Source organism: Ramularia collo-cygni (assembly GCF_900074925.1).
Source record: "Ramularia collo-cygni strain URUG2 genome assembly, contig: RCC_scaffold16, whole genome shotgun sequence".
Taxonomy (NCBI): Eukaryota; Fungi; Ascomycota; class Dothideomycetes; order Mycosphaerellales; family Mycosphaerellaceae; genus Ramularia; species Ramularia collo-cygni.
The window spans coordinates 58,297-83,310 of record NW_019716270.1 but is presented as its reverse complement, the minus strand read 5'-3'; the positions used below and the strand labels follow the sequence as shown (position 1 = coordinate 83,310).

Here is a 25,014-nt window from a genome sequence, read left to right as displayed (position 1 = left end):
TGGATGACTTCAACCAACAGATCAACATGAGCTACGCTTCGCTTTCCGGTGGATTCTACATTGATAAGTCGGCTCCTCCAGTCCTGGCCTGGCAAGGATCTTCATACCCACCCCCTCTTTGGGCGCTCGCGATGCTTGATATGGCCATCACGAATACCAGCGTGGCTGTGTCTTATGAGAACTTCAACAGCGGTTATGCACCAAAAGATTTCTATCAAAGTCTCTTGGCTGTATTTACCTGTCTCGGCTTCGTGCTATTTCCTGGACTGTTCGCCCTATACCCGACTCGTGAACGTGTTCAAGGCGTCAGGAAGATGCAATACTCCAACGGCATTTTGAGCGKACCTCTCTGGACAGCGTATGCGCTTTTCGACTTCTTCTTCTTACTTGTGATTGCCGTGCTATCGACAGTGATTTGGTTGGTGACGGGATACTCCTGGTATGGATTAGGATACATGTTCCTCGTCTTCCTCCTGTACGGAATGGCCGCAACGGCATACTCATATGTCATCTCGCTCTTTGCACCATCGCAACTGGCTGCAGTTGCAATGACCTGCATCGTCCAGGTGGTCGTTGTAATGCTCTTCTTTGTGGGATGCTTCCTGACAGTGGATATGGCTGACTTGAGTGTCATCTATAGCCAGATGGAGATTCTGGTAAGTATAGCTTGTACGAAATATTGGATGAACTCTTACTGACATATATTTTCTCTGTAGTTCTACACCATAGGCCTCATCTGCCCCGCAGTAAGTTTACTTCGTGCCCTCTTGGTTTGCCTGAACGTCTATGCAATTTCGTGCCGAGGATCAAGTCTTGCATCGAACGGTGGCTCCATGAGCCTCTACGGCGGCCCTATTCTGTACCTCGTGGTGCAATTCTTCCTACTCGTTGGCTTCCTGATCTTCTGGGAATCCGGACGAAGTTTGGAAGCATTCGGCATTCGACGTGGATCTCAAAAGGCTGTCGCTTTCGCAGAAGACACCGAGAAAGACAGCGATGCTGGGTCAGAAGAGAGAGACATCATCTCTTCAGATGTAGCGGAAGATAGGTACCGCTTATCACCATCCAACGGTGGTCTGCGTGTACAGCACATCTCAAAAGCATTTGGCCGGAATCAGGCCGTCGACGACATCAGCTTTGGAGTCTTGCCGGGAGAAAAGGCCGCTCTTCTCGGGCCAAACGGTGCGGGAAAGTCGACAATGATCTCGCTTATCCGTGGTGAGCTCCGTCCGGACAACACAGTAGGCTCTGAGATTCATATTTCTGGTGATTCGCTGGCGAGCTCTCCCGTTGCAGCCWAGCAACACCTTGGAGTCTGTCCACAATTCGATGCGGTGGACTCCATGACGCTCAGTGAGCATTTACATTTCTACGCGCGTGCCCGAGGAGTCACTGGCAAACAGAAGGAGGAAAACATTCGAGAAATCATCCGCAGGCTTGGTCTTGAGGACCACAAGAATAAGTTGGTGAAGAAGCTCTCGGGTGGTACCAAGCGAAAATTGTCACTGGGTATTGCCTTGGTGGGTAACCCGAGCGTTCTCCTCCTCGACGAGGTAAGTTTCAATGATCATCACCTCTCTATAAATCATTACTTATACTGATTATTTCACTTAGCCATCTAGCGGAATGGACGCAGCAGCCAAACGTGCCCTATGGGGAACCTTGAATGCAATCTCAGCCGGCAGATCACTAGTCATCACAACCCATAGCATGGAAGAAGCCGACGCCCTTTGCGATCGAGCCGCAATCATGGCCGGACGAATGCTGGCCCTCGGAACCATCTCCGATCTACACAAACAGCATGGCGACAATCTCTACCTGCAGATTGTCCACCAAAACGCCCCGCGATCTTCGCCAGAAGAAATGAATACGCTTTGGAACTGGATAGAGAATACCTTCTTAATCGCTGAGAAGGAGAGAATTGTAGGCGGACAAGCTCGATTCGCCATTGCTATTAGAAGGGATCCTTCCTCCCCGGCGAATCTGTTGGATGGAAGTAATATGGCGCGGTTGTTCACTGCTATTGAAGCTAGTAAGGAGACTTTGGGGATTCGGGATTATAGTATTGGAAATGCTACGCTGGAACAGGTCTTTTTGAATGTCGTTTCGAGACATGGTGTTGATGAGGAGAACTCTCGTCCTGTTGAGCGGAAGAGTGTGCTGAGGCGTGTGATGGGTCGGTAGTCGGATTTGGGGGGGATGGAAAGCCCAAGTGTATAATGATAGATGGATATTAGAGACAGTATAACGATGACATGAAAGATTTGATACATTCATTTATCAACCCTTTTCATACGCTCATTCACTCAGTTACATTCACCAATTGAGCTTTACTGAGATCCCCACATGCTTACGGAGATCGACCAAGCAGAAGTGCCGCTCAATGGATCGTCTGTCGTTGATGCCTTGTGCCTCAATGTCGTAGCGATATCGACACTTTCCTCTCTCAAATATCAATTGCTACTGTCCCACCCTATATCCATCCTTTGTAGTTATGGTATCATAAGAGCCAGCCATCAGAAACATTCGTAAAGGCCATTAAACGTCATCCAAGTCATACCACGCCCCAAATTCATACTCCACTATACTTTCTCGTCGCAGGGATCAACTCATCCTCCTCAACAGTCTCCTGCGTATCCCAGCTCTTATGCGCCTCATCATAACACGCCGAGACTTCGATACCCGGGGGTTCGGCTTCTTCCTCCCCCAAAAGTTCTCCTCTCTGATTACGGACCAAGAATCCTTGCAAGAATGGACGCAGCGTTGCGAGAGATGCGCAGATACAGCCCAAGGCGACTTCGACAAAACTTGCGATGCTCAGATGAACCATTGCGTCTACTGTGCATTAGTCTAGATCTGTAAGGAACAGGGCCATGGAAAGCTTACAGGTTACGTCCGTGGAGATGGAGAAGTCGCGGATGAACTTGAAGCGGACTATAGTGGCGATACAAGCACTATCAAATCAGGTCAGATGTCAAGTCAACGAGTGTGATAAAAGGGGGGGATTTTACACTGAACCAAGACCCATAGTAATCGCAGCAGACCATTTCGACTTTTGATCCAAAGTCAAATTTCTCAACACGAAAATCGGWGCAATAGCCGTGATGATATCAGTAGCAGCCGAAAAAGCACTCAAGATATAGACGGAATCCACATAAGCGTCGCGACTGACGCAAACACCTTCAATACTGGTATCCCATTGCGCCGCAACGGGAGAGCATTGAAAGGTAAGCCAGAGGGTGAAAGCAATGGTGAGGCCTGTCGTGACGCCCGCAACTCCGTATAATGTCCAATCAAGGGCTTTGGATGCACTGAATCGTAGYAAGAGGAAGGCAATKGACATCTTCACGCCAAAGAGCGTTACGACGTACATTTGCTGCGCGATGAAGAAGGCATGGCCCCAGCGTGGGATGTTGTACTCTGGGTTGGGGATGTTGAGGAAATGTGCACCGCCGCCGTGGGATGTTTGCACTGGGACCATTGCGGCGAAGATGGTTAATGAGGTCTATGATTGATTAGAGCTGGCGGCTGTGGGTTGGTCACTTCCTTGATGCTTACCATTCCGATGGTGATGAAGTAGTCTTCGGGGAAGATGCCCCGAACAATGTATATCCGGGTGTAGATTCGGCAAAAGTAGACAATCCAAGCAATACCTAGTAGAATAAAAGTGCTCAGTAGGAATGAGCCAGCTCTGCTGTCTGTGGGAACGACAGTGGTGTCCATTCTTCCGATGGGCTGGAATGAGTAGAAGATTGGAGGAAAGAAAGGGTGCCGTGTTATGGATGAGTGAAGTTTTGCTTCGTATCCTCACCAACGGAACTGTCGTGACGCTTTCAGCAACGGTCAACCGGGTGAAAGGCGGATAGTGGACCGTAACCGGGTTGATATACTGCACCCCAGAGAACTAGCCTTTCTACACGTCGATCTCCTTGCAGCTGTGCAGCATCCTGCAGATCAAATGACAGCTTTCTTCTCGGCGGTGTAATTCAAAATAGCCATCACTGTGATGTTTTGTAGTGGCAGCCGTACGTCTTCAACGGTGCTCTTGAGACATTGTACGCGGGGAGCCCACTTGCAGCCATCCGCCTCTACAGCTCCAATGCCTCGCGGGGCCGCCACGGAATGGACCTTCGCTCAGACGTCCGGCCAGAGAATATGTTCGGGATAACTGCTCGGTGTCGTAGAGAAGTGGTAAGACCGGCACATCGGATGGTTTGCCGTCCTCAATACGGCGTTGATCATGGCGCAGAGCTGCAGACCCTGCGTCTTTACCAGAATCCGGATCTCGGCTGATGCCTATCATCTCTGTGGCTGCCGATGTGTGTTGACAGGACACTGATGCCAATCCGATGGAAACTGCATGCAGTTATTTGTAGTCAGCACACTTGATTGGTAGTAGAGGTTGCAACTCGTACCCAGCTACCCGGTCTTGTCTTCCGAGATGCTCAGGCCACGCATCAATCGGCAACAGTGTAGCGTCAGAAATGGCCCTAGTTCAAATGTGGTCGTTGCACATCTATGAAACTCCTTCTCTCCTATCAACCAGCTCTACTCCGCCTGCCGCAGGACCTGCCCCATGGATGTCCAACTCCTCTGCTCTCTCATCTGATTCAACAGCAGAGTATTCGCCCTGCAGTCGCACAGGCCCACTCATCCCCAGCAAGCCTCCGCCCACTCCTGTTCGAGCTCGTACCCAAGCTTCTACTTTCTTGAACATGTCCCAGATCCTTTCCTGCCCTCCTTCCCTCGGATCCTCCTTACCTTCCGCCCTGAATTGATACTTCAAGCAGTCTTTCACCGTGACAAGTCCCATCAACCTCCCGCGATGCTCAACTAGAATGACTCTCGGACCAAGTTTCTTGAAAAGCTCCATCACTGTCTCCAGTGGCAGTCGAGGGTGCACAGTAAGTGGAACAGGATCAATGAACTTTGAGAAATCAACACTAGCATGCTGTTGTTGTCCTTCGCCAAAGTAGTTTACCGCAGGGAAGGCCATAGATGGTGTCGTGGCGGATAGGTCGCCGACTCCGGTCCTACGATCGGTAGAAGGTGAGAAGAGGCAGCGTGCATTTCCACCGACCATTTGTTCACGAGCTGCACGATCAAGAGCATAGCGAAGCTCCGTGCGACCAATGTAGCCCAATAGGATACCCGTAGCCTCGTCATCAACGATTGGGAATCCTTGCACTGTCGTGTCGCTGAGAATGCGTTCCACGTCTTTTATCCGCAGGCCATCTGCCGGAAGGACTGTTGGCGCGGTGGTCATAGTCGTGGATACCGGCACGCCGAATGTGTGCTCCTCTTTCCCGTCCAAGAAGGGGAATCCATTGAACCAAATCATCCGGTCTGCGATTCCTCCTTTGCCAAAGCGTTCACTAACCGCTTTGGTGATGCCGACCACGATCATGGTGGGTAGGATGTATGTCAACGCTCCGGTCAGTTCGAACATGATCACTACGACAGAAATTGTGAGGTGCATGATACCACTCAAAGCGGAGGCAGCGCCAAGAAAAGCATAAGTCCCTGGTGTAATGCAAGTTTCGCCTGCTGTACATGCGGCAAAGTAGGTGGCATTCGGAAATGATTCGTGCAGTGCTTGCACAAGAATGCCGACCAGGCGACCGAAGGATGCGCCGATTGCCATGCTGGGAACGAAGATTCCTGCTGGCACTTTGCAGCCGTAGCTAATGATTACCAGAAAGACGCGGATTATGGTGGCAAGTAGAAGGGAGAAGACCATTCTCCATCGATGATCGGCTTGACACAATGCTGTAGCGGCGGCCTCACCTTCACACTCCAGGAAGAGTATCTCCATACTCTCTGTCATGTCTCGGCGGAGGAACTCGTTCGGGTAGCAGATTATTGCGGTGCCCACTGCAAGTAGGACCGATTCGAGAATTGGATATGTCGTGAGGTAGCGCTTCCGGAACGCCTGAGCACGGAGATTCCATTTCATCACGAAGGCGCCATAGCAGCCTCCGAAGATTCCGATGAGAATGTAGAACGGTATCTCGAAGAAGTGCCATGATCTATCGTAGCTGACAGTGAACATGACCAGCTGTCCCGTCCGGAAAGGGTTCATAGCGGCGAGGACCGCAGTAGCCACCAGGGCAGTGAAGTAACTCTTCCAGAGCGTTCGAAGTGGAAAGTAGGAAGACATCTCCTCCAGGCTGAATAGCACGCCTCCAATGGGCGATCCGAACGCAACAGCAACACCGGCCGCTGCACATGCTGATAGAATCTCTCTCGTCTTTTCTGCAGATCGTCTGTACTTTCTGAACATTCGGCCGATCACATTTCCCGTGCACACTGCGTAGTGAACACTTGGTCCCTCCTTACCCACACTCAATCCGGAGGCAATCGCCAAAGGCAAGGCAATAGACTTGATCAACAGCGTCCAACCACCCAGGAAGCCTTTCATCACAAACCCAGCAATGATGCATTTGATCTCACTGATTCCGCTTCCTGCTGCGTACGGTGCGAAGCTCTTTACCAGCCGAGCACTTGCGTATGCGAAAGCCGCTCCGGCGAGTATGTAGATTGCGTAGTCTATCAGAGTCCATGTGCTCCACCGATGCCATTCTGAGCATCCCTTCTCGGAGCCCCAACAGCAGAATGACTCATTGAGGTAGAACGCAGTGGTACAGTAACCGCGTTTGCTGTCGGAGAGCCACTCGGTGATGATGTTCAAAAAGGCAGCATTGATCCCGATCGCAACGCCAATCAACGCAAATACCAGCCAGCCTTGCGCCGCATCATAGGCTGAGAGCAATTTGAGACGCCATGATGTGTATGTGCTATTGCGCGCATGCCGACGAGCTGCTCGACGCTTCTGCTCTCGAGAGGAGTCCTGGATCCAGTCTATGGTTGTAAAGTCCTCGTATCGTTTCAGCGCTGCAATCTCTTCCGCCACCAGCTGATCGGCCGGGGACGAGACATTCCCCGCTTCGAGGGTCGTGGTGGAAAGCGCTGAGGGTCGGCGWTGGGAGGAAGGTGTGAGCGTGTTGTTGCTACTGCGGCGTCGCTCGGGGGACATGGAGGTTTGGACATGAATGGAGCTCGCTCGGCGCTGCATTTCAGCTGATGTGGATTGTGTATGCTGAACGTTCCATTCTATCGGATTTGGCCGGACGCGGGAGTGCTGCCAGCCGAGCCTAGCGTTGGGTAGGTGAATGAATGCTTTGAGGCTGCACCCTTTGTTGGAATGTCGAACGTCCGCGCATGTGAAAGTCGATCGGGTGAAGTTCGGGAAATCTTCTTCTCAWGGCGCGTCCGCCGCGACTGGACTTCACGAGAACATCACCATCGACTAGACCGACATTCAGAACGGCAACCGTCGATCAGCACTCCCAACAATGCGTATGCTGCTGTTGTCTCCGATATGACACGTATCCGCTAACATACTGCAGCGTACAACAACACTCCCATCGCGCCTCGTGCACCCGAGATCACCGGCACCGTTTCCCTTCCGCGTACTTCCTTCCGCCGTCTCTCATACACTCTCCGCTAACACGACCTCCAGTCGCCCGCGTTAAGAAGATCATCGCGACCGATCCCGACACATCTGCATGCAGTGCCAACGCTGCATACGTTATCACCGTTGCAACCGAGATGTTTCTCCAACATCTCGTCGAGCAGGCCTACATGCAAGTTCGCTCCGAGCACTCCCAGAAACCTCGACGCAACATTCAATATCGAGACGTTGCGAATGCAGTGGCACGTGTGGAGAATCTAGAGTTTCTGGGAGACGTGGTACCGAGGACTACGACTGTGAAGAAGTGGAGAGAGGGAAAGAGCAAGAAGGTTGTCGATGTGGAGGAGAAAGGGCTGGCTCAGGGTAAGCTAGGGTTTGAGGGGAGGGGAACCAAGGTCGGGGATGTTGTTGTAGGTGGTCAGAGCGAGGCGCAAGAGGGTGCGGAGAGGGAAGGCGATGTTGTCATGAACGAGGGCTGAGGTGGTGCCTGCTCGCTTCATTTGCGTTATTTGAGGTGTGCATCTTTTTAGCGAGGCGTTCAGGTACTACTTATGGTCGATGACGAATATGGACATGTCCTGTGAAGCGATGAATGACTCCAATGCGGTTTGTCGCATGCCGAAAGCGATCATTCTCCCTGGTGAAGGTTGAGTGTATACGCAAACAGCCGAAAATTAATCTCGAAGGCGGAAGGGCCATCACAGCCGATTCATTCACAGCGCCTTACCTGCTTTATTTCCTTCGTGCCTGCTACAAGAACCCCGACCAAGACAAACGCAGCCCCTTTCTAATGGTATTGACATCCAGCGAACACAGCAGCCATCACCACAGCGAACACAGCAGCCATCACTAAACGCAGAAGAGGATATTGCTCAGTCAAAGCCATGGTTCTCATTTCTGCCCTGCTCTTCGAACAGGCCGATTACTCTGAGATCATCATCGGCTGTGGCGGACGCAAAACATTCTGCCACAAGATGATCATGTGCCCATCGTCGAAATATCTCAAGGACGAGTTCGGCTCCATATGGCTTATGAACTTCGTCGCATCCTACTCAGACGCCGACCGCTCAAGCTCGAGACAGGATAATAAAAGACCTATCGTTGAGCTCAGAGAGCACTGCTCAGACGCTGTGTATGGAATCCTGTGCTACATGTATGTCGGGGACATAAATGATCGACCGTCCAACCTTGCAACCAAATGGAACGCGAKATCACAGTTGCGCTAGCTTTCTCTCCATGGGAACACTCGACCAACAACGCCCGGGCGCCGAGCGTCATGAAGGCAAGGAACTCGGCGGACAGGAGAAATGCGATCTGTGTGATACGAGATGCAAGGCGAGCGAGGAATCTCAAATGAGTTGCAGTATGATCTTTCATCAGACGATCAAGCGTGATTCATCATTGACTGTCTACCTCTTTTTCAACCTGGCAACCAGATTTTGCACGTTCTCCTCCTCACCCTCACCCTCTTTCCTCGCCTTCTTCTTCCTCTTCTCCACCTTCTCCTCCTCCTCACCATCACCACCACCCTGCTTTCTCTTCTTCCTCCCCGCCTCCAACAAAGTCTCCATACCCTTCGTCTTCTTGAACCTCGGATTCGTCGGATCAATAGCAAACTCATGGCTATCAAAGACAGCGCCAAAACGTTCATCCTTGTCATCAATCTCAAAGTCCGCTTGTGCCGTCTCGCCCTTGCCATCATCTTTCTTCCCCTTCTTCTTGCCCTTGCCTTTTCGTCTTGCCTCTTTCTCCGCTTTCTCAATCTCTCTCATGTCGAAATGCTCCGTGACGCCGTCGCCTTCTCCAGCCATCAACAGCTCCAGCTCCGCCCTTCTACCCTCAGCCTCGGCATCAGCAGCGGCCCTCTTTGCCCGCTTCTCCGCCTTGTGAGCTTTGCGTGCAGCAGCAGTTGCGGCCGCCGTAGCTGCAGCTGGATCATTGAAGAAAGGATCTGCGAATGGGTCTTCCTCATCGTCGACCTTCGCCTCATCCGCAGGACCAGCGTCTTCCTCCTCGGCGGATTTAGACTCGCCACCTGCTCTCGCGGCCTTGGCACGCTCCTTTCTCGCCTGCTTCCTCTCCTTTTCTTTGCGGATGTATCTCTCACGAGTGCTAGCTTCATCCTGCGGCTCATTCTCAAACACGCCCTTCTTTGACGTCGCAGATTCTGCACCAGCGTTTGTCAAGCCAGAAGTGAAGGTGATTTGCATCTCACCCAGCTCCTCGTCCTTGCCGCCTTTCTTCTTGCTTCCCTTCTCCTTATCTTCTTCTTCACCAAGTCCCAATGCAGCCCGCATCTTCAGTCGCTGCGCCTCTTTCCTGCCTAACTTTCCTCTTCCGGTTGTAGACTTGGTAGATTTGGTAGAAGCATCACTCTCGTCACTCCCAATGTAGGCCAACATGTCATTCTCGTCCATCTCAGCTCTCGAGAACGCCCTCTTCTGCACTTCCTTCCGAGTAGCATCATCATCGTCCCATGTCAATCTCACTTTGGAGTGTGTGAGAGCTTCCGTGCGAAACTCATTGGGTCTGTAGCCGGCGTTCAATACACTGCATTCATCCTTCGGGACATCCTCTTCGAAACTCGTCTCGTCAGGGATGAATCGGAGATCGAAGAAGTTTGCTGAGCTGAGATATTCTCGTCCATCCATTGCGTCGTAGAGTGCCTTGGCGGTCTGTGGATTTGAGCAAGTGATGACAGCGTAATAGTACTTTAGACGTTCCAGCTGGTATGCACGGAGTGCCGCAGTGTCAAATTCTGATTCCTCGGTCGCCTGGTTCCCCGAAAGAAGGCGATTCTTGGTCTCTTCGTAATCGTCACTTTCTTCCGCACTTTCCTCCTCGTCATCATCGTCGTCCTCCTGGGTGGTCTTCTGCGCGGCTCCAGAAGATGCGAAAATCTCCCTTGGTGGACCTTCCAGCTCCTCTCTCTCCAATCGCTCCCGTCCAAACTCACTAGGATAGATGGTCACATTCTCAATCTTACCACCAGGAGGCGCAAAACTGGCAGCTACAGCCAGTAGATCGGCAGCTCGAATGTTGTCCCAGTCAAGGTTGACGGCGGCGATCCGGCGAGAAACTTCGCCCATGGGTATCTCTTCCGTCTGTTCAATCCCGGCCGTAGCATCCATCAATGCATCTTCTTCGTCGTCGGAATCCTCTTCCTCCTCACTCTCCGAACCAGAAAACCCTTCGCRCATGGGATCGCGTGTGGCGGTCTCCTCTTCATCATCACCGTCTTCCTCCTCGTCCTCATCCTCCACCGAAGATTCCTCATCAGAAGAGTTGACGACCTTTGTAGTCCTCTTGCCTTTCTTGACCTTCTGTTCTTCCTCCTCTTCCACGTCTACATCCTCGTCTTCTTCATTCTGGTCCAGACGGTAAAGTTTCTCTAAATCCCTCGCATTGGCCTCGGGCTTGATCTTCCGTCCGTATCGATCAACGGCTGCCTTTTTGCGGAATTCCTGATCGGTGAAGAGGGTCTTGAATCGTGGATCGACGGCTGTACGAGCTTCCTTCTTGCTCGGGAGACGATAACGTGGGTCGCTCTTCAAGGCCTTGAAGCGATCGTCGGACATCTTGTCTGATTTAGTCAACGTGTCAGGTCGAAGGTAGTCTCCGCAAAATTTCCACCGCGAAAAGTATGGAATATTTGGAGATCTGCTGCAGGGTCTGTCGACGGAGCTCGGTCCGGCTTGCCGAAGCGATTTGGCTCTTTCCATTCGAATCACTTCCGTCAACTTCACCTCTCAACAATCACGATCATATAAGCCAACATGGTTCGCATCAAGCATCGCTATCTGCTGTTGAACATCCTCTACCCAACTCCACCTCCCCAACAGAAGGGAAAAGCAGATGAAAAAGATCTTCCATGGACAGTAACCTTCCGCCGCCCATCTCCCGACCGTCTGAACCCACAACTTCTAGCCCGCATGATCCGCGATGGCGTCGCAGAACTATTCGGAGAATATGGAGCGGGGATGGTGGCGGGTAGTCTGCAGGGTATGTACCACTTCAATCCCAGGAGTAATCGCTCCCTCTTTTGACATTTTCAGTGAAATATCTTTCATCAGCAACCAGTACAGCGATTGTACGCGTTAGCAGAGCACATGACCGTCTTGTTTGGGCGGCTTTGAGCTTTGTAACACACGTTCCTGGGGGTAGACCAGAGAGGTGTGTAGTGCAGGTTGTGAGGGTCAGTGGAACGATCAAGAAGGTCGAGGAGGAGGCCGTGCGGTTGGCTAGGAGGGGCATTGTACGAGCCCAGAAAGGACCAGAGGCTCTAGAGGACGATATGGACCAGATTGATCGGATGGAAGTTATTGACTCGGATGGGAGTGGGGATGAGGGCTGAGGGATTGCCGGTGCTGCTTTGTGAGTTGAGTTGACGCATCATTTGTGGAACCCGATGCTTTTTCTGTGGCGTACTGCTTGTGTTGCCACTACGGACGATCCTGGAGATAGGAAAATCCTCGGAACCATGGGGAGCTACATCTGGAAATGCATAATCTCGCTCGGAAGACCTACTACTGAAACAAGCTCAGGAATCGCAAGCTAGACAATATGGGCAAAGGCAGCGGAGACGGGCTTGCGGTCTTCTGAACAACCAGATCAAGCGTCGAATGTAGGACGTGTGWTCGGCCTCTTGGCCCATCGGACGACGGGACGGTGCACTTCCCGTATAGCAGCATCTTCCTGGGGAAGAAACGGGCGCATGTCACTCGGTAGTAGTGGACGTGGCAGACTTGCAGATGCTCCAACAGACGGCCAAAGTCCTTCTTGTAGATTCTGGCAGAGGCTACAGATGTGTTCCATGAKCAAACTGGATCAAAAGGCATTCTCAGCGATCGAGCGGGCACGCATCTCTTACGATTCCGACGGGGAGCCCGTCATGTATACCCTCGATCACACCAATGGACGATGCAATCGGACGCCCAAGTTAGAGCTGTCGATATGGGAAGTGGCGGGCAGGAGCCTCTGTACGCTAAGTCGTACGTGGAATTACAGCACACATTCACTACTTACCTACCGCTGCCTAATCGAGACCACTCGCGGCCACCCGCGGCTGCGTCCCGGTCCCCACACGGCTTCACGCATCTCATTCCTCTTTGCTGATCCCGCGCGACGTTGTCTGCAAAAGCACATCGATCAACGCCAACAATAAAAAAGAAGCATTACCAACCTGGATCGTGCGGCCCCAACGCGGGTCGTGTGCAGACCTGTGGTTGCGTTCAACTGCTGTTTCTGAATTTGGTATGGCATGTTCAGGTATGACCGTTGATCTTCCACTCACTGGGTGTAGTTTGCGCTCGGTGCTTTCGCATTGCGCTCTGCCATCATGCAAAATTCGCGCGTCAAGAAACGCAAGAGAGGCATGAGTTTTGAGCAATACGAGCGCTACCCCTCTGAGCCTGAGAGACTGGACACTGCCAAATATCGTGAGCGCAGAAACTCGACATCCGACGCAGATGCTGGCTACAATGCTAGTATATCCCTCAACAGCCACCTCCAAGGACCCACCAAAGACCAAGCCCAGTTTGAGCTCGACAATCGTTTCGATGGTGCCGATGGCGGTCGAAGCAGTAGGAATGGGGCCCGCGAGGGTAGACGCGAATCTACTCGCTTGGCGAAACGTGCATTAGATCGCCGGGCGTTGATCCTCGATGAGAAGGTGTCGAGATTTCACTTACCACTCTTGCACCCCGGCAAGAAGTACCAAAATAGAATGGTCTTCAGGAACAATGTGGGACGGTATCTGGAGCGCGGCGACTTCTTCCAAACCCCAGCCGATAGCAAAGGCGCCCCTGACCGCCGAGAGTTGCGCTTCCATCTGATGGTGGGCCGGAACAAAGGCAAACTCATCTGTTTGAAGGGAACTACCAGGGGCAATCGAGGCATGGAAGAAGTTGAGGGGCTGCGGGAGATTTTCGTGCGCTACTACAACAGGAACGATGCGGGTATGCACAAACAGCTGTCTCGTGGTGGCGACGGAATCCTGGAGCCACTTCTGCTTTCGCAAGGTCATCCTAAAGAGAACGCTATGCTCGTGGTATCCGAACCAGACGTAGTCGACCACAACGACTGGATAAGGCCATTGAGCTATCGTTTAGAAGAGCGTCACGCTGATCGTGTATTCCGTATGGCGCACTACTTCGGAGTTTTTATCGATCTTCAACGCCAAGCCGAGGAGGAATTGGAAGCGCGCAAGGTACGAGATCGTGAAGTCGAAGCGGAGCGGAAGCGCCAAGATGTGGACAAGCAGCGTCGCCGATTCAACGACGACCACTTGCAGCATTCCAAGAGCGAATACACCGAGTGCAAACCAGTCTCCGTCCCTGTCTTCGGTTGGAATTCCTTGGTTGGCGTGCAGCCCCGCAAGTTTGTTGATGCGAAGGATCAAGATGCGCCCGCGGTAGTAATATCTTCAACTCCAACACAGGATCTGGGTTCTCCAAGCACGCGCGTATCCACCAAGAGCAGCTTCCAAGATGCAAAGCCACTTCAGACCGAAGCGCACGAAGCACCTACAAGTGTGGAGCAGCATGGTCTCGTTCAAACACAAGTCAAGAAGCTTACGGAGACGCCAGGAAATGCAATTGGTAGTCAGTTAAACTCGCCTGCGCAAGATCGTGGTAGACGAGAGGTCAAGGGCGGGAAAAATGCAGATGCAGAGCAACCCGAAGTCGAGGAGTCCGATGGAAATGAGAACTCCAAGCTCCAGGATATGCAACACGACACCAATGTAGCACCCGTTGTTGCGATCCACAGAACTGGACTCACCACAAGCATCGATCAACTCAAAGCAACCTGAGAACTCATGAATAATGATGCACAACCATGCCAGTGGAAAGTGACGCGATAGATCCGGCTCCGAAGTGAAGGGTCGTTCGGTTCTGAGACAACCAAGACCAATAGCGTGGTCACAACTTTGGAGGACATCAGGCAGTTCAACCGCTGATGGCTAAATACTGTCGTTAAATTCGATCTAAAATGCAGAAAAGCTTTGAGCGCTGGAGAGATCTTATGGTGCCACGATCCATGATTGCGCGTCAGCACTGTAAGTTGCCCTAAGGGTGGCAGCCATGATCAAATTCGCCTCTCCGGAACCAGCTCTGCCCTGTAATTCCATTTCCTCCGCGCCGTCAAACTCGTCGTTGATAGCTCGTAGCAGCAGGGTCCTGTCTATCGAGCTCTGCCACCTCTGCAAATCCGTTATCGCCTCATATCCGCCTTTCAAAATCAATTTCCAGTCAGTGACGGGTTCGTCGCCGTAGTCGGCGAATCCACTCATTCCCGCCGCCCTCATCTCCTGAATACTTGAAGGAGCTGAAACATTCATGTCATTCATATCCTCTTGACCATTGTGCTTGACAACATCCCGACACCATTTCCGTATAGTGTACGGCTTAATCGATCTCAGACGCTCTACTCTATCGAGATAAGCCTCACTTGATGCGTTACCATCTGCGTTGTCGCTCCAGAACGTTTCACCAGAAAACCCCGTATACCCTGCAAAGGAATCCCACCGTATCGTGCCAGAGTTTTGCGTGAATGCTTCTATTTCTGCCATGCCCTCGGCGATGATGGTATTGAAGCTGTTTATTCTTTCCAGCTCAACACTCTTGAAGCTCCTCCCGTCTGTGGTCCTGAATCTCTGTGAACGAGCATCGATGTCTGCGTTCGGATACACAAGCTTACAGTCTAGCAGATGTTTCCTGTGTTCTGCACGTACTTGAGTCAGTGGCTCCTTCGCTGCTCGCTTCAGCTCGACATAACCACGATACCAGCGTGCAAAAGCTCTGGACCGATCGTCGACTGGGGGTAATTCTTCCTCAACCTCCCCCGAGGGTCGACCATCGGAGTCGCGGTGCGAGCGTCTAGTCAGGCTTTGAGGTGTTCCTTCCTCCTGTACAGCGGTTGGTAGAGCGTTCAAGGCATTAGCAAGCTTTGCCATATTCTCTTCGCTCATAGGTTGGACCTGTCAACTCGTCGTTAGCCCCTTTTTTGTCCGGCTTTCATATTTCCCGCGCATTGCTCACCAGGAAGGCGCGGTCACCCAGCGTTTTAGCTGCGATACCAGCCAAGAGCTCGTTTTCAAGCACTCTATACGTCCTTCTAGTAGCTTCCAGTGACTTCGCCATCTTCTTGCGGACTTCGAGCGCATCGGAGTAGGCTGTAGTTCCAGGAACGCTTCCAGGGGTCTTGAGGAGATCCAGATAGGCCCGCTCATATTCTGAGAGTCTTTTCCAGCAAGCTTTAGCCTTTGCTACAGCGATGTCAAGATCAGATACAGTCGCTGTTGGAGATCTTGCGTTGAGCACCTCGTCGAATGCTTCGAATACTCCAGTCACAGCTGTGCGAAGTAGCCGGCGGATGCGAACCAACTTCGTTTTACGTTCGGCATCTCCCTCGAAGCAAGTCAGCTTTCCCGCCTCTGCAGCAGCAATGCGAGCTACTAGCATTGGCTTCAAGAACTCCCCTTCCTCGTACATCTGCGCCCTGGTCTCTGAGTCCACAAGGCTGGACTGAAAGCCATCGAAAAGTTGGTCACTCTTCGCTTGCTCTTCCTCGACTCTATGAAGAAGGTAATGCACGTAAGCGACTGTAAAGAGAGCATCTCAGTGAAGCCATACTTACTGGTTCAAGTAAGTGTTCAACTTTGTGGCGTCGATCAAATGCGTTTGGAAGCAGCCGCTATGCAAAGCATGGCCATTTACACGACTGAGAGATGGAAGAAGAGCCCTGTCCATCCTGTTCGGTTGCTGGCCCTCTCTCGGCAATCTATGCCTTGCTTGCGACGAAGTCTGTCGCGATGGAGCCTTGTGCTTTCTCACGCCCCATAGATAGTTATAACACGATCCTAGTCCCACTCTACGCATTGACTCCCGGACACATCGACAGATCAGGGCCTCCTGAGGCCGGCGGCCTGTACTTCCAGCTGCATCGCCTCCAGCAGCTGTATCCGAGAAGTCTGCCATCTAAATACAGATGGCTGGGCAGCGAGTATCGGTGGAGTACACTTCACGCTGCTGCTTCTGCGAGTACAATTTGATTGCATTTCCTGTCTGGTACTCTTTGTTCTCGCCGGAAACAAACACGAGCCAAAGTTTTGCACAAAATTCGATGCTCTCTGAATCGCTCGTGAGTTTTGACAAAGAGATGCTGGGCACTGCGAAGGTACCCGATCGTCTTGAGTGCTAGCACCACTCACGCGACTGAGTTCGATCGTACATGCTTCAATCGTTCCTGCACAGCGAAAGAGCCCCTTTTTGAGCGGAGCGAGGTCTGAGAACTCCCGTAGCGAAGCGRAGGGCCAGTTCGAAGGCCGAAGCGGAGCGTAAAATACAATCGAACTCAACCACCTTCCTTCTATATAGATGTCGGGGTGTTAGAAATATTTAAGGCGCACGCTTTGATTAGCTCGTTTAGAAAAGATATTATGTGACGCTAGCCTCAGGGTCTCTAGGCCATTAAATAGTGCATCAATACTACTAATCTATAGATTAATCTATCTCCATCTCTAAACCTATTAATCCCTCGAACTCGATACGACGATGCGACGATGCGACGATGAATTCGACAACGCGACGATAAATTCGACACCGCGACGATCAAGACGACAACGCGACAAGATGACAACGCGACAATACGACTACAGATACGATTAGCTCAGATTAAGGKATTAATGAGGTTGTAATTTAACGCTTCGACTCCGATCACTTCGATGAGATATGGATATGGCTCTCAGACGATCATTTTACTAGATAGGAGTCAGGAGAAGACAATTGGCGTCTTTCTTCAGGCGCCCTCGTTGGCACTCAAAGGCCATGCCACTGTCTTCGAAACATTGCCGATGTTACAAGAAACAAGAGATCATTTGATGTATGCTCCCGGCAGTAGATATGACCACTTCAGGAATTTCTCAAAGACTTCGTTACCAGCAGACCTATCAATCTGAGGTTTCTGCAACGAGATCAGCACTCCAACAACGTCTCTCAATAGTCTGATGTCATCTCAGCGAATACCTCCGCGAGCCATATCATTATTCCCGCAATGATGACTGCAACAGCTCCCTGACCCATAACGATACCCACCTACCTGAAAAACGCCCCGGTGCATCAGACCCGTGAGACACTTGACGCAATTGAGACCGCCAGATGCTAAATGCTACGCGAGCGGGTCAGGGTTTGTACAAATGTGAAAGGTGACGTCTCGTCTGTGAATTTCGACCTCCACAAGCCTCAGCATCAAGCACATCAATCATCGGATCCGAAGTGCAATTCAGCCTGAATGCAGAGAGATTCGCTAAAAGAGATCCATTTTGACCAAAGCGGGAAGCGGTACATTCCCCGAAGCAGCATCCAGTGCAGTCTGTCCAAGTGTCGGCCGAAACGAAAAGATGCCTCATGCCTGTGAAGCGTCATCCACACAATTCGGGTGCTGATCTCTGATCCCTCGAAGCCGTCAATCCCCGACCGGCATACCCTTTTCGATGCCCTTGCAACACACAACCCTAATTCGCGACTTTGCACCGCCACACCTCTCCCGACGATGCTCGTCGCGATGACACTTGATGCACAGGGCTGAGATTGAAGGCTGCAAGGTAATTTGACGGGCGTCTTGGTCACGTACGTGTCAGAATCTGCTCTAGTCACATTATTCCCACCAGCAAGGGATGATGAGAGTAAATAGCCATGTCCGTTGAGGATGATGAGCTCAGTGAGCCTTGTGATGATGACGCGTGCAACGTATGTCCGAAGTAATCGTAGTACTCTGTACCACGCCTGGACTGATCACTTGGTCGGTGTTGCTTGGTTCTGTTTCGGTTTCCCCGGAGTCCTTTGACGGGGGAGGTTTGAACACGGCTGGGGGTCGTTGTGGAGACCCCAGATTCGTGTTGTGGTTTGAACGGGAACCGATGAAACTCAGATGAGTTACTTACTTGGTGTACATTTGGAACACCAATCCGTCAGCAACCAAGATTAACTGACAATGTCATGATTATGGAAACCATGCTCTACCCTTCCCCTCATCTTTGCCTTTCTTGTTCGGCATTTTCCCTATCCCAATCGATTGAAAGGGAATAGTCATCTCGGTCCAACACCGTGATCTTTGGTCAGAAGACGCGGGCAACTAATGCATTTTGCAGACTCTGTCTGTGAGCGACAACGAGGCACCGGCCTTGAAAACTCTCAACCGGCTACTGGGATCACAGCACGCGGAGACAAGGTTTAGCCTGCTCCTTTTTGGGATTCGACCATGGAGTCATCTGTCCGGCTCTGCAGTAGTGGCCGCGCCATTTGCCGCGGGGAAGCGTGGCCCGCGAGCAGGATTCCTGGGATGGTGTTCTGCCTGCATTGAATAGGCATCCCTGGCGATAACCGGTTCCGATGTTCAAAGGTATCGATGTACACCGGTCAGGTGCAGGTGTGATGTACAACACATACAGGAAATGATGAATCCTAGCGAGTGATTTGAGAGTCAGTGAGGCTCAGCTCCGGGTGGTTCGCAATTTGCGGTGTAGAAAGCTCGGTCACACCTCTGATCTGAAATGGCAGGGCGGCCAAGTCTCTGTCGCAGGTCAATCTGCTTCACGTGCTACTCGGCGTCAGGCAGGGTTGAAGAAAGCAAGATTGAGGCCGTACACGGATCGCAGAAGCTGCTGATGATGAGTAGAGTTTGTGTATTTCGGTGGCTTCTGGTCKGCGTGCACAGCACCATTACGCGTTGGACCTGCAAATCAAGGCACAAGATTTTCTGATGGTCTACAGTGGGCATTCGAAAGCGAAATGAAGAATTCCGACACAATCCGGAGCAAGCTGGAGCCTTGACGATGTCCCTGCCACGAGACAGCACGCAATGAGCCTTCCACCTGGTTTGGAGGTTCGACATGTCATTGCAAATGGTCACCAACCCGGGAGGGTGTGCGCGCCGACTCTCGCGCTGCTGGTGGCATGACAGAGGGGAGACCTCCTTGCCCTTGCTGCTGCCCTGCTCGGACCGAAGTGTTCGAACGGTGAGCTCTATGCAGTCGGAGAATACAACGCGAACCCCAGAATACAACGCCACCCCCAGAACGACGACCGTTTTTTTCTGATCATCTGCCCACCGGGCCTATACTTCCGCAACACTGTCAAGGACGTGGCTACCGGCACAGGACTCGTTTACGTGCAGGCCGAAACACTATTCAAGCCGCCGAACATCGGGAGAAGCTTGTTCCCTACCGACAGAGTCATGGGCAGGCCGTCATGGCTGGGTGGGTTTTGAAGACGACTGACTCGGACCCTCCGGACAACCACATCGAGACGCATGGTGCGACACGACGAGGATGAGTTGATGCCAACTTCAACGTCCGCTGTGTGACCGAGATTGCAGCCAGACGCAAGTCATGCAAATGTCGTACTTCAGCCCATTTTGACAGATGCCGCCACTAGGTGACGTCAAATTCGAGTAYGCCACGCCATGGTCGAAGTGGTGTACAAGTTGGAACTTGACGAGGACGGAGCAAGAAATGAGACCACGATACAGACATGCCGTTCTGCCTCCTTGCAAACAGGTAGGCGTGTTGTTGGAGACGCAATAGGAAAGAGCARCTTTCGTTGAGAGCTCACCGATATTCGAAAAAGCGATAGCTACCTTTGATGACTTGCGTCTGCTGAGGAGATCGTCTCCCCTCCTTGACGGACGCCAGATGTCCATCTCCAGATCTCCTCATCAGTGTTCGAGTATCGCTCCGTAAGGCTGCGTAAGCTTGTGGGGTAGGAAGTCTCTCGTTATTCTCCAGCAGTATAGCGCACCGATCACGATGTTACCCGACAAAACCGGGATTGACTTGAATATACTGGCTGAAACATTTTAATGCGTCGCATTGCATTGTCTACCGTCACCATTGCTGCGCCGCAGTGCTTCGTTCGATGAGACGCGCGACGCCGTTGGCCACATCGTCGATTGAAGAGTGAGTTGCGGTGGTGGAAAAGATGTACTGTGTCGTCCCCAACACAAAAAGAGCCGTTTCTACCGAATAGGCGCGTAGTGAATGATCCTGAAAGTGCATTCTCCGTACAAGACCCAGCTCCGCGCACGCCCACGCGCAACCCACATTGATCAATGCGTTCGATAACATGGTCAACGGCCAATCACGGCGCTATTTGTGTTGTGTCGCTCGAGGGGGATCTAGGAGGTGACATCGTGTGGCTCCGCAAGAAAACGATGATTCACAGCGCGATCGTTTCGAAGCGAAAAAGAAGACGTGGAAGAGTGGGGTGGAAGGAAATTCTAGCAGACATCGAAGTTCTAGCGTTTCGACGGCGCTCCCGTAGATCCCATGGGCATCCCTTCCCATCCAGTCATGGACCTCGTATCCAGCTGCCAACGTAATCCGACGGGGTGAAAACGGAAGCGAAGAGTGGAGATGCGGTTGTTGGGATTCCAAAATGTAAGGTAGTGTGGAGTTGAGAGTCATCAGAGGATACACGACGACAGTAGTAAAAATTCTTCCGTCTTCTGATCGGATTATGTTGCATGCGAGGAGCGACGTGGAGTCGGTCAAGGGATGTGCGCCGGGCCAGACTTCCCTCGTTACCTCGTAGCTCTCTGGTTCGCAGATCTCTGGGAATGCACGTTAGGAGAGCAGTGCGGAGGCCTATGGCACGCCTCGGTCTTCTGCATATGCACAGCACGCATACGCGTGCATATGTGGGCGTTTCAACCGCCACATTAACATCTGATTGTCATGCGTGTCGAAATGGCGGTCTGTGATATGGTYGAGCAAGCTACAGCTTCTGCTCTGATGAACAGATGACTTTTCGTGGACGGAGCTGCCGCCTGGTGATGTTACTTACTGTGGTCATACGTGCGATTACAGATTCGAATGGGGATGAGATGCAGTGTGAGAGTCGCTGACTTTGAACCTTCTGTCGTTTTGTTTTGCATGTGCAATTAAGTACTCTTTCTACTACCCCTTCAGTACCACCGCCCTGCATCATCCACCAACTGTAGAGTGTGTACTTTGAACCGCCCGTGGTCCCCAGAGTAATGTTACATCCGTAGTAGTACAACAGACCGCACTTTCGCCGAGCGAGATTATCGCTCCAGGCCACCGGTTTGTTCGCCAAAGGCCGTCAAGCATGTGAATATGTGCCCATGCTGGTATCATTGAAATCGCAAAAATGTTCCCGCCCGCAAAAAGTACTCGATGTGTGTAACCGTCATGATTACGGCGCTCTAAAAGAGCTCGTTCGTGGGCAAGCGAGCCTGTCCGCACTTTCAAATCCAAAAGACAATCGCTAAAACGCAGGATAAAATGAGGTAGGTTCGCTCACCAGCCCTTGGCGTGGTATTCACCGAGGCCGGCGTGAAAGTAGTCGTTGTTGAACTTCTTGGCAGCTCCAGGTTTGTGGGAGAGAACTGGGCCCGGCTCTGGATGCTGTCGAAGGTTCTTCACATCCGTGGATGTGTGCCTTCGCTTCATCGCTGCAAGATTGCCAGTGCTCTTGTGCTGGCGCTCCCAAAGAAGGTTCTTCCGCAGAGATTCGGTCAGCTCGGTAGACAGCATGTTACGCCGGGTCGTGCGAGGCGAGAGCGCTAGCTGCTGATGAGTGTTTGATGTGGTCATGATGATGGGTTTTGACCGTGAAGCATCGTTGCCGGGTATTTGAAGGTGGATGCTTGGCTCTGGTGTCGGTGTTGGCATGGGAGAAGTAGCAACAGACGGCCCATTTGGCGTCGTGGCCCTGGACCGACGAAGAGCAGGTGTCGACCGGGATGCAGCATTTGCAAGCGCTCTCGCGCGATCTGGCTCATGCATGAGGGTGGTGAGTAGTGACCGTCGGGATGTGAGGTTCGGCCGCGAGTCGACGCGCTGAAAGAGCTCTCTTTCGTTCACAGACGACGGGCCCGAGTGCTGGTCCTCGGAATCCTCCCAATCGGACGAATCGTCGTCGTCCTCAATCGCACTCTCGGAAACATCCTCGTCTTCGTCGTCGGATCCAAACACTGAACTGTACTCGGTGGCTTTCGCTACGGCAACCTCATCCTTGAAGGCAGTCCTCTTCTTGCTGCCATTACTAGTGAGGCTGCTGGGATGTCTGAGACTCTCGGAGATGTTGCTCCTGAGCATGTGACTCTCCAAGGAGCTCTCGTCCTCGGCAGAAGACGTCCCGATGGTAAACATGGCACCCTTCTTCTTCGGTGGTGGATTCCTGTAGGACGGCGAAGTTTTGAGAATAGGCGTTGGCTGGGCAGCCAAATTGGTTTGTGATCGGTAGGATGACGGTGCTCCGCCAGGTACAAATCCTCGAATGATGCTATGCGTGCTCATCTCTGTCGATGAGCTATCTTGTGAGCCCACCATTTGAGATGTTCCCGACGCTTGCGAATCATGCGAGCCGTGGGTGCCGACTGTCGATGCGGAGGATTCCAACAATGTCGACTGGGAGGTGGAAGGATGTGAACTAAGGCCCTGTGACGCTTGTGACGGTGAAGGGTGTGAAGCTTGTGAGGATGATGAATCTGGCGAGGTCGTGGTCGATGTTTGTTCCGTCAAAGGCCTGGGCAATTCGATGGGCTCCAGTTGTTTTGTCTCTTTGATAGAGATGACAATCTTCTCGAGATCAATCGGGGTGATGTGCTTCTCGTGGCCACGACTTCTACTCGCCTCGACACAGTCGTGCCGCCGGATGGCCGGCCGTGCGCTGACGATGCGAGGGGCGAGTGGAGATGACGTTTCGAATTCCTCCTCGGACGAGGCAGATTCCAGGCTGGACGACAGCTCTGGCACGCGGGATGCGGGCTCCTCTGGCGTCTCCTTTGTTCGAAGCGGTGCACGTGGTGCGGCATTCTTCGTTGGCGGTGCGCAGCAGAATGTTTCGCGATTCCACAGTCGCCAGCTGAGATTTTCCAGGCGCTTTCCATCCTCCATTGCATGGGACGTCTTCGAGAACAGCGACCACTGAGAGGAACGGGTAAGTAATTGCGCGCGAGATGCACCACGCGTGAAACCTACCATGCCAAAGAGGTTCTCTACCGAGCGTGTGTCGATGGTGTGCAGTGCGGGCACCTCGACCCGCAACAACGAGTGTTCGGGACGAAAAGGCATTGCGCCGGGGTTCTACAGTGTCGGAGACGGGGGAGGAGCAGCAGAAGTGTGGAGAGGTGTATATTCGTGGGATCGCTGAACGCAGCCGGGCGCGATCAGATCTTGATCGATTGCGTCAGGTGCGTGGACGGCTTTCGGGAACAAAGCTTCGGCTATTTGCTTTACATAGCAGAAGGGCCAGCAGTGGGAAGCGTGAGGAGGCCAGGTCGTCGATGTTTGAATTAATGTGGGTSTGTAGTGTGCGTGAGGGAGGGAGTAGTGGGAGAGGGACGCAGTATGACCGGCAGGCGAAAGTGGGGACGGCGTCTATACGTAGGTAGGTGGGTAGGTAGGTTGGAAAGCGGATCGCGGTGAAGGAAACACGCCTTAAGTTACGGCGGATGCGAGTTCTGTTTAGTACAGCCGACCACAGACTCAAGTGCCCACTGCCCCTGGTCCTGTCTGCTCGTCTGCGGCCACTTGTCGGACGGCACCGTTCAAGGATCTGGTACCCTCTCAATTCTTGGATCGTTTTAGTCTCTGACTAGCTCGACGGATGAGTGCCGCCCGCTTGGACCAGTCCGACAGGTCGCATAAGTGTGGCTTGCTTCTCACCTGATCGGCCGCACACCGTTCAGCGATCGATCTTTCCCTCTTCCATGGGTATGCCGCTCTCCTGAGATGCTGGCTCTTCCCCGTTCCGCTGCAAGAGAAACAACTTGCAGCGTTTGCTTGCTTGATGGAGCCCAACCCCGACGCTGGTCGTGTTGTGCCCGCCCGCCAGCCACCCGTCGCGCGCGCACGCTTTCATCAACGAAGGATGTGTGAGGACGGTCAATTGACAAACTTTTGCCGGCCACTGGTCGGCTGCTTCCGCCACGGCATCACACCTCGGCAGCTCTGCGACGCGCGTGGGATCCTCGTCGCCGCTGCCCCTCCGATATCATGTGAACGCCCTCTTCACATCGTGGCTAAGGTAGTTAGTCGTTCGGCGCTTGCCAGTTGTCCGCCGGCGCAGTGTCAGGCTCAAACCACTGGACGCCGCACGTCTCCCTGATCATCGATGAGCACCTCCTTCTTCATCGCCGCGACAGAGTGCAATAACACCAACGACTCGCAGGGTCACTTTGTGATACGCATCGGTGCCCCTGATGGAAGATTTCATGCAAGTACCGTATATGACTGCTGACTGCTGTTACTATTCTGGCACGCGGTTTTCGTGCGTTCCGTCCCCCATCGTGGCGAAGCAGAATATGCAGCATCTTCTTGACGTGTCCGGGAGTGGCATTCGAAGACCCGAAAGTCCGTTCGCACTCTATGAGCGGTCCCACCAGAGATTATTGATCGATACGYTCTACATTCAGTCCAACTCCGCCCTTGTTGTTAGCAAGGCTGTTTGGATCTGCGTGCGAGCGTGGGATCTGAAGTGCTCATCGCACTACATCCCCAAACCTTGAAGACGCTG

The 25,014-nt window shown here is 52.5% G+C and overlaps 9 protein-coding genes; 4 read left to right on the top strand and 5 right to left on the bottom strand.

The window, feature by feature from the left end:
* Positions 1-26: 26 nt before the first annotated feature.
* RCC_08926 (related to ABC transporter) lies at positions 27-2,184 on the top strand (the record flags this gene model as incomplete). XM_023774171.1 has 3 exons in its annotated part: positions 27-656; positions 717-1,553; positions 1,615-2,184. 3 exons carry the CDS (start codon positions 27-29, stop codon positions 2,182-2,184), a joined length of 2,037 nt encoding a protein of 678 aa, XP_023629939.1.
* Positions 2,185-2,572: 388 nt separating this feature from the next.
* Positions 2,573-3,723, bottom strand: RCC_08925 (uncharacterized protein; the record flags this gene model as incomplete). XM_023774170.1 has 4 exons in its annotated part: positions 2,573-2,835; positions 2,887-2,954; positions 3,012-3,505; positions 3,559-3,723. The coding sequence occupies 4 exons, from the start codon at positions 3,721-3,723 to the stop codon at positions 2,573-2,575; spliced, it is 990 nt and encodes a 329-aa protein (XP_023629938.1).
* A 793-nt stretch (positions 3,724-4,516) lies between these two features.
* Positions 4,517-7,075, bottom strand: RCC_08924 (related to chloride channel; the record flags this gene model as incomplete). Its single annotated transcript, XM_023774169.1, has 1 exon — positions 4,517-7,075. One exon carries the CDS (start codon positions 7,073-7,075, stop codon positions 4,517-4,519), a length of 2,559 nt encoding a protein of 852 aa, XP_023629937.1.
* A 280-nt stretch (positions 7,076-7,355) lies between these two features.
* Positions 7,356-7,953, top strand: RCC_08923 (uncharacterized protein; the record flags this gene model as incomplete). XM_023774168.1 has 3 exons in its annotated part: positions 7,356-7,359; positions 7,410-7,472; positions 7,523-7,953. 3 exons carry the CDS (start codon positions 7,356-7,358, stop codon positions 7,951-7,953), a joined length of 498 nt encoding a protein of 165 aa, XP_023629936.1.
* Positions 7,954-8,883: 930 nt separating this feature from the next.
* On the bottom strand, positions 8,884-11,052 carry RCC_08922 (related to Streptococcus M protein; the record flags this gene model as incomplete). The annotated part of the gene is made up of 1 exon (XM_023774167.1): positions 8,884-11,052. One exon carries the CDS (start codon positions 11,050-11,052, stop codon positions 8,884-8,886), a length of 2,169 nt encoding a protein of 722 aa, XP_023629935.1.
* A 198-nt stretch (positions 11,053-11,250) lies between these two features.
* On the top strand, positions 11,251-11,828 carry RCC_08921 (related to POP5 Protein required for processing of tRNAs and rRNAs; the record flags this gene model as incomplete). XM_023774166.1 has 2 exons in its annotated part: positions 11,251-11,476; positions 11,530-11,828. 2 exons carry the CDS (start codon positions 11,251-11,253, stop codon positions 11,826-11,828), a joined length of 525 nt encoding a protein of 174 aa, XP_023629934.1.
* A 984-nt stretch (positions 11,829-12,812) lies between these two features.
* Positions 12,813-14,285, top strand: RCC_08920 (uncharacterized protein; the record flags this gene model as incomplete). Its single annotated transcript, XM_023774165.1, has 1 exon — positions 12,813-14,285. One exon carries the CDS (start codon positions 12,813-12,815, stop codon positions 14,283-14,285), a length of 1,473 nt encoding a protein of 490 aa, XP_023629933.1.
* Positions 14,286-14,495: 210 nt separating this feature from the next.
* Positions 14,496-16,224, bottom strand: RCC_08919 (uncharacterized protein; the record flags this gene model as incomplete). XM_023774164.1 has 3 exons in its annotated part: positions 14,496-15,452; positions 15,514-16,048; positions 16,112-16,224. The coding sequence occupies 3 exons, from the start codon at positions 16,222-16,224 to the stop codon at positions 14,496-14,498; spliced, it is 1,605 nt and encodes a 534-aa protein (XP_023629932.1).
* Positions 16,225-21,791: 5,567 nt separating this feature from the next.
* On the bottom strand, positions 21,792-23,570 carry RCC_08918 (uncharacterized protein; the record flags this gene model as incomplete). XM_023774163.1 has 2 exons in its annotated part: positions 21,792-23,423; positions 23,478-23,570. The coding sequence occupies 2 exons, from the start codon at positions 23,568-23,570 to the stop codon at positions 21,792-21,794; spliced, it is 1,725 nt and encodes a 574-aa protein (XP_023629931.1).
* Between the last annotated feature and the right edge of the window lie 1,444 nt (positions 23,571-25,014).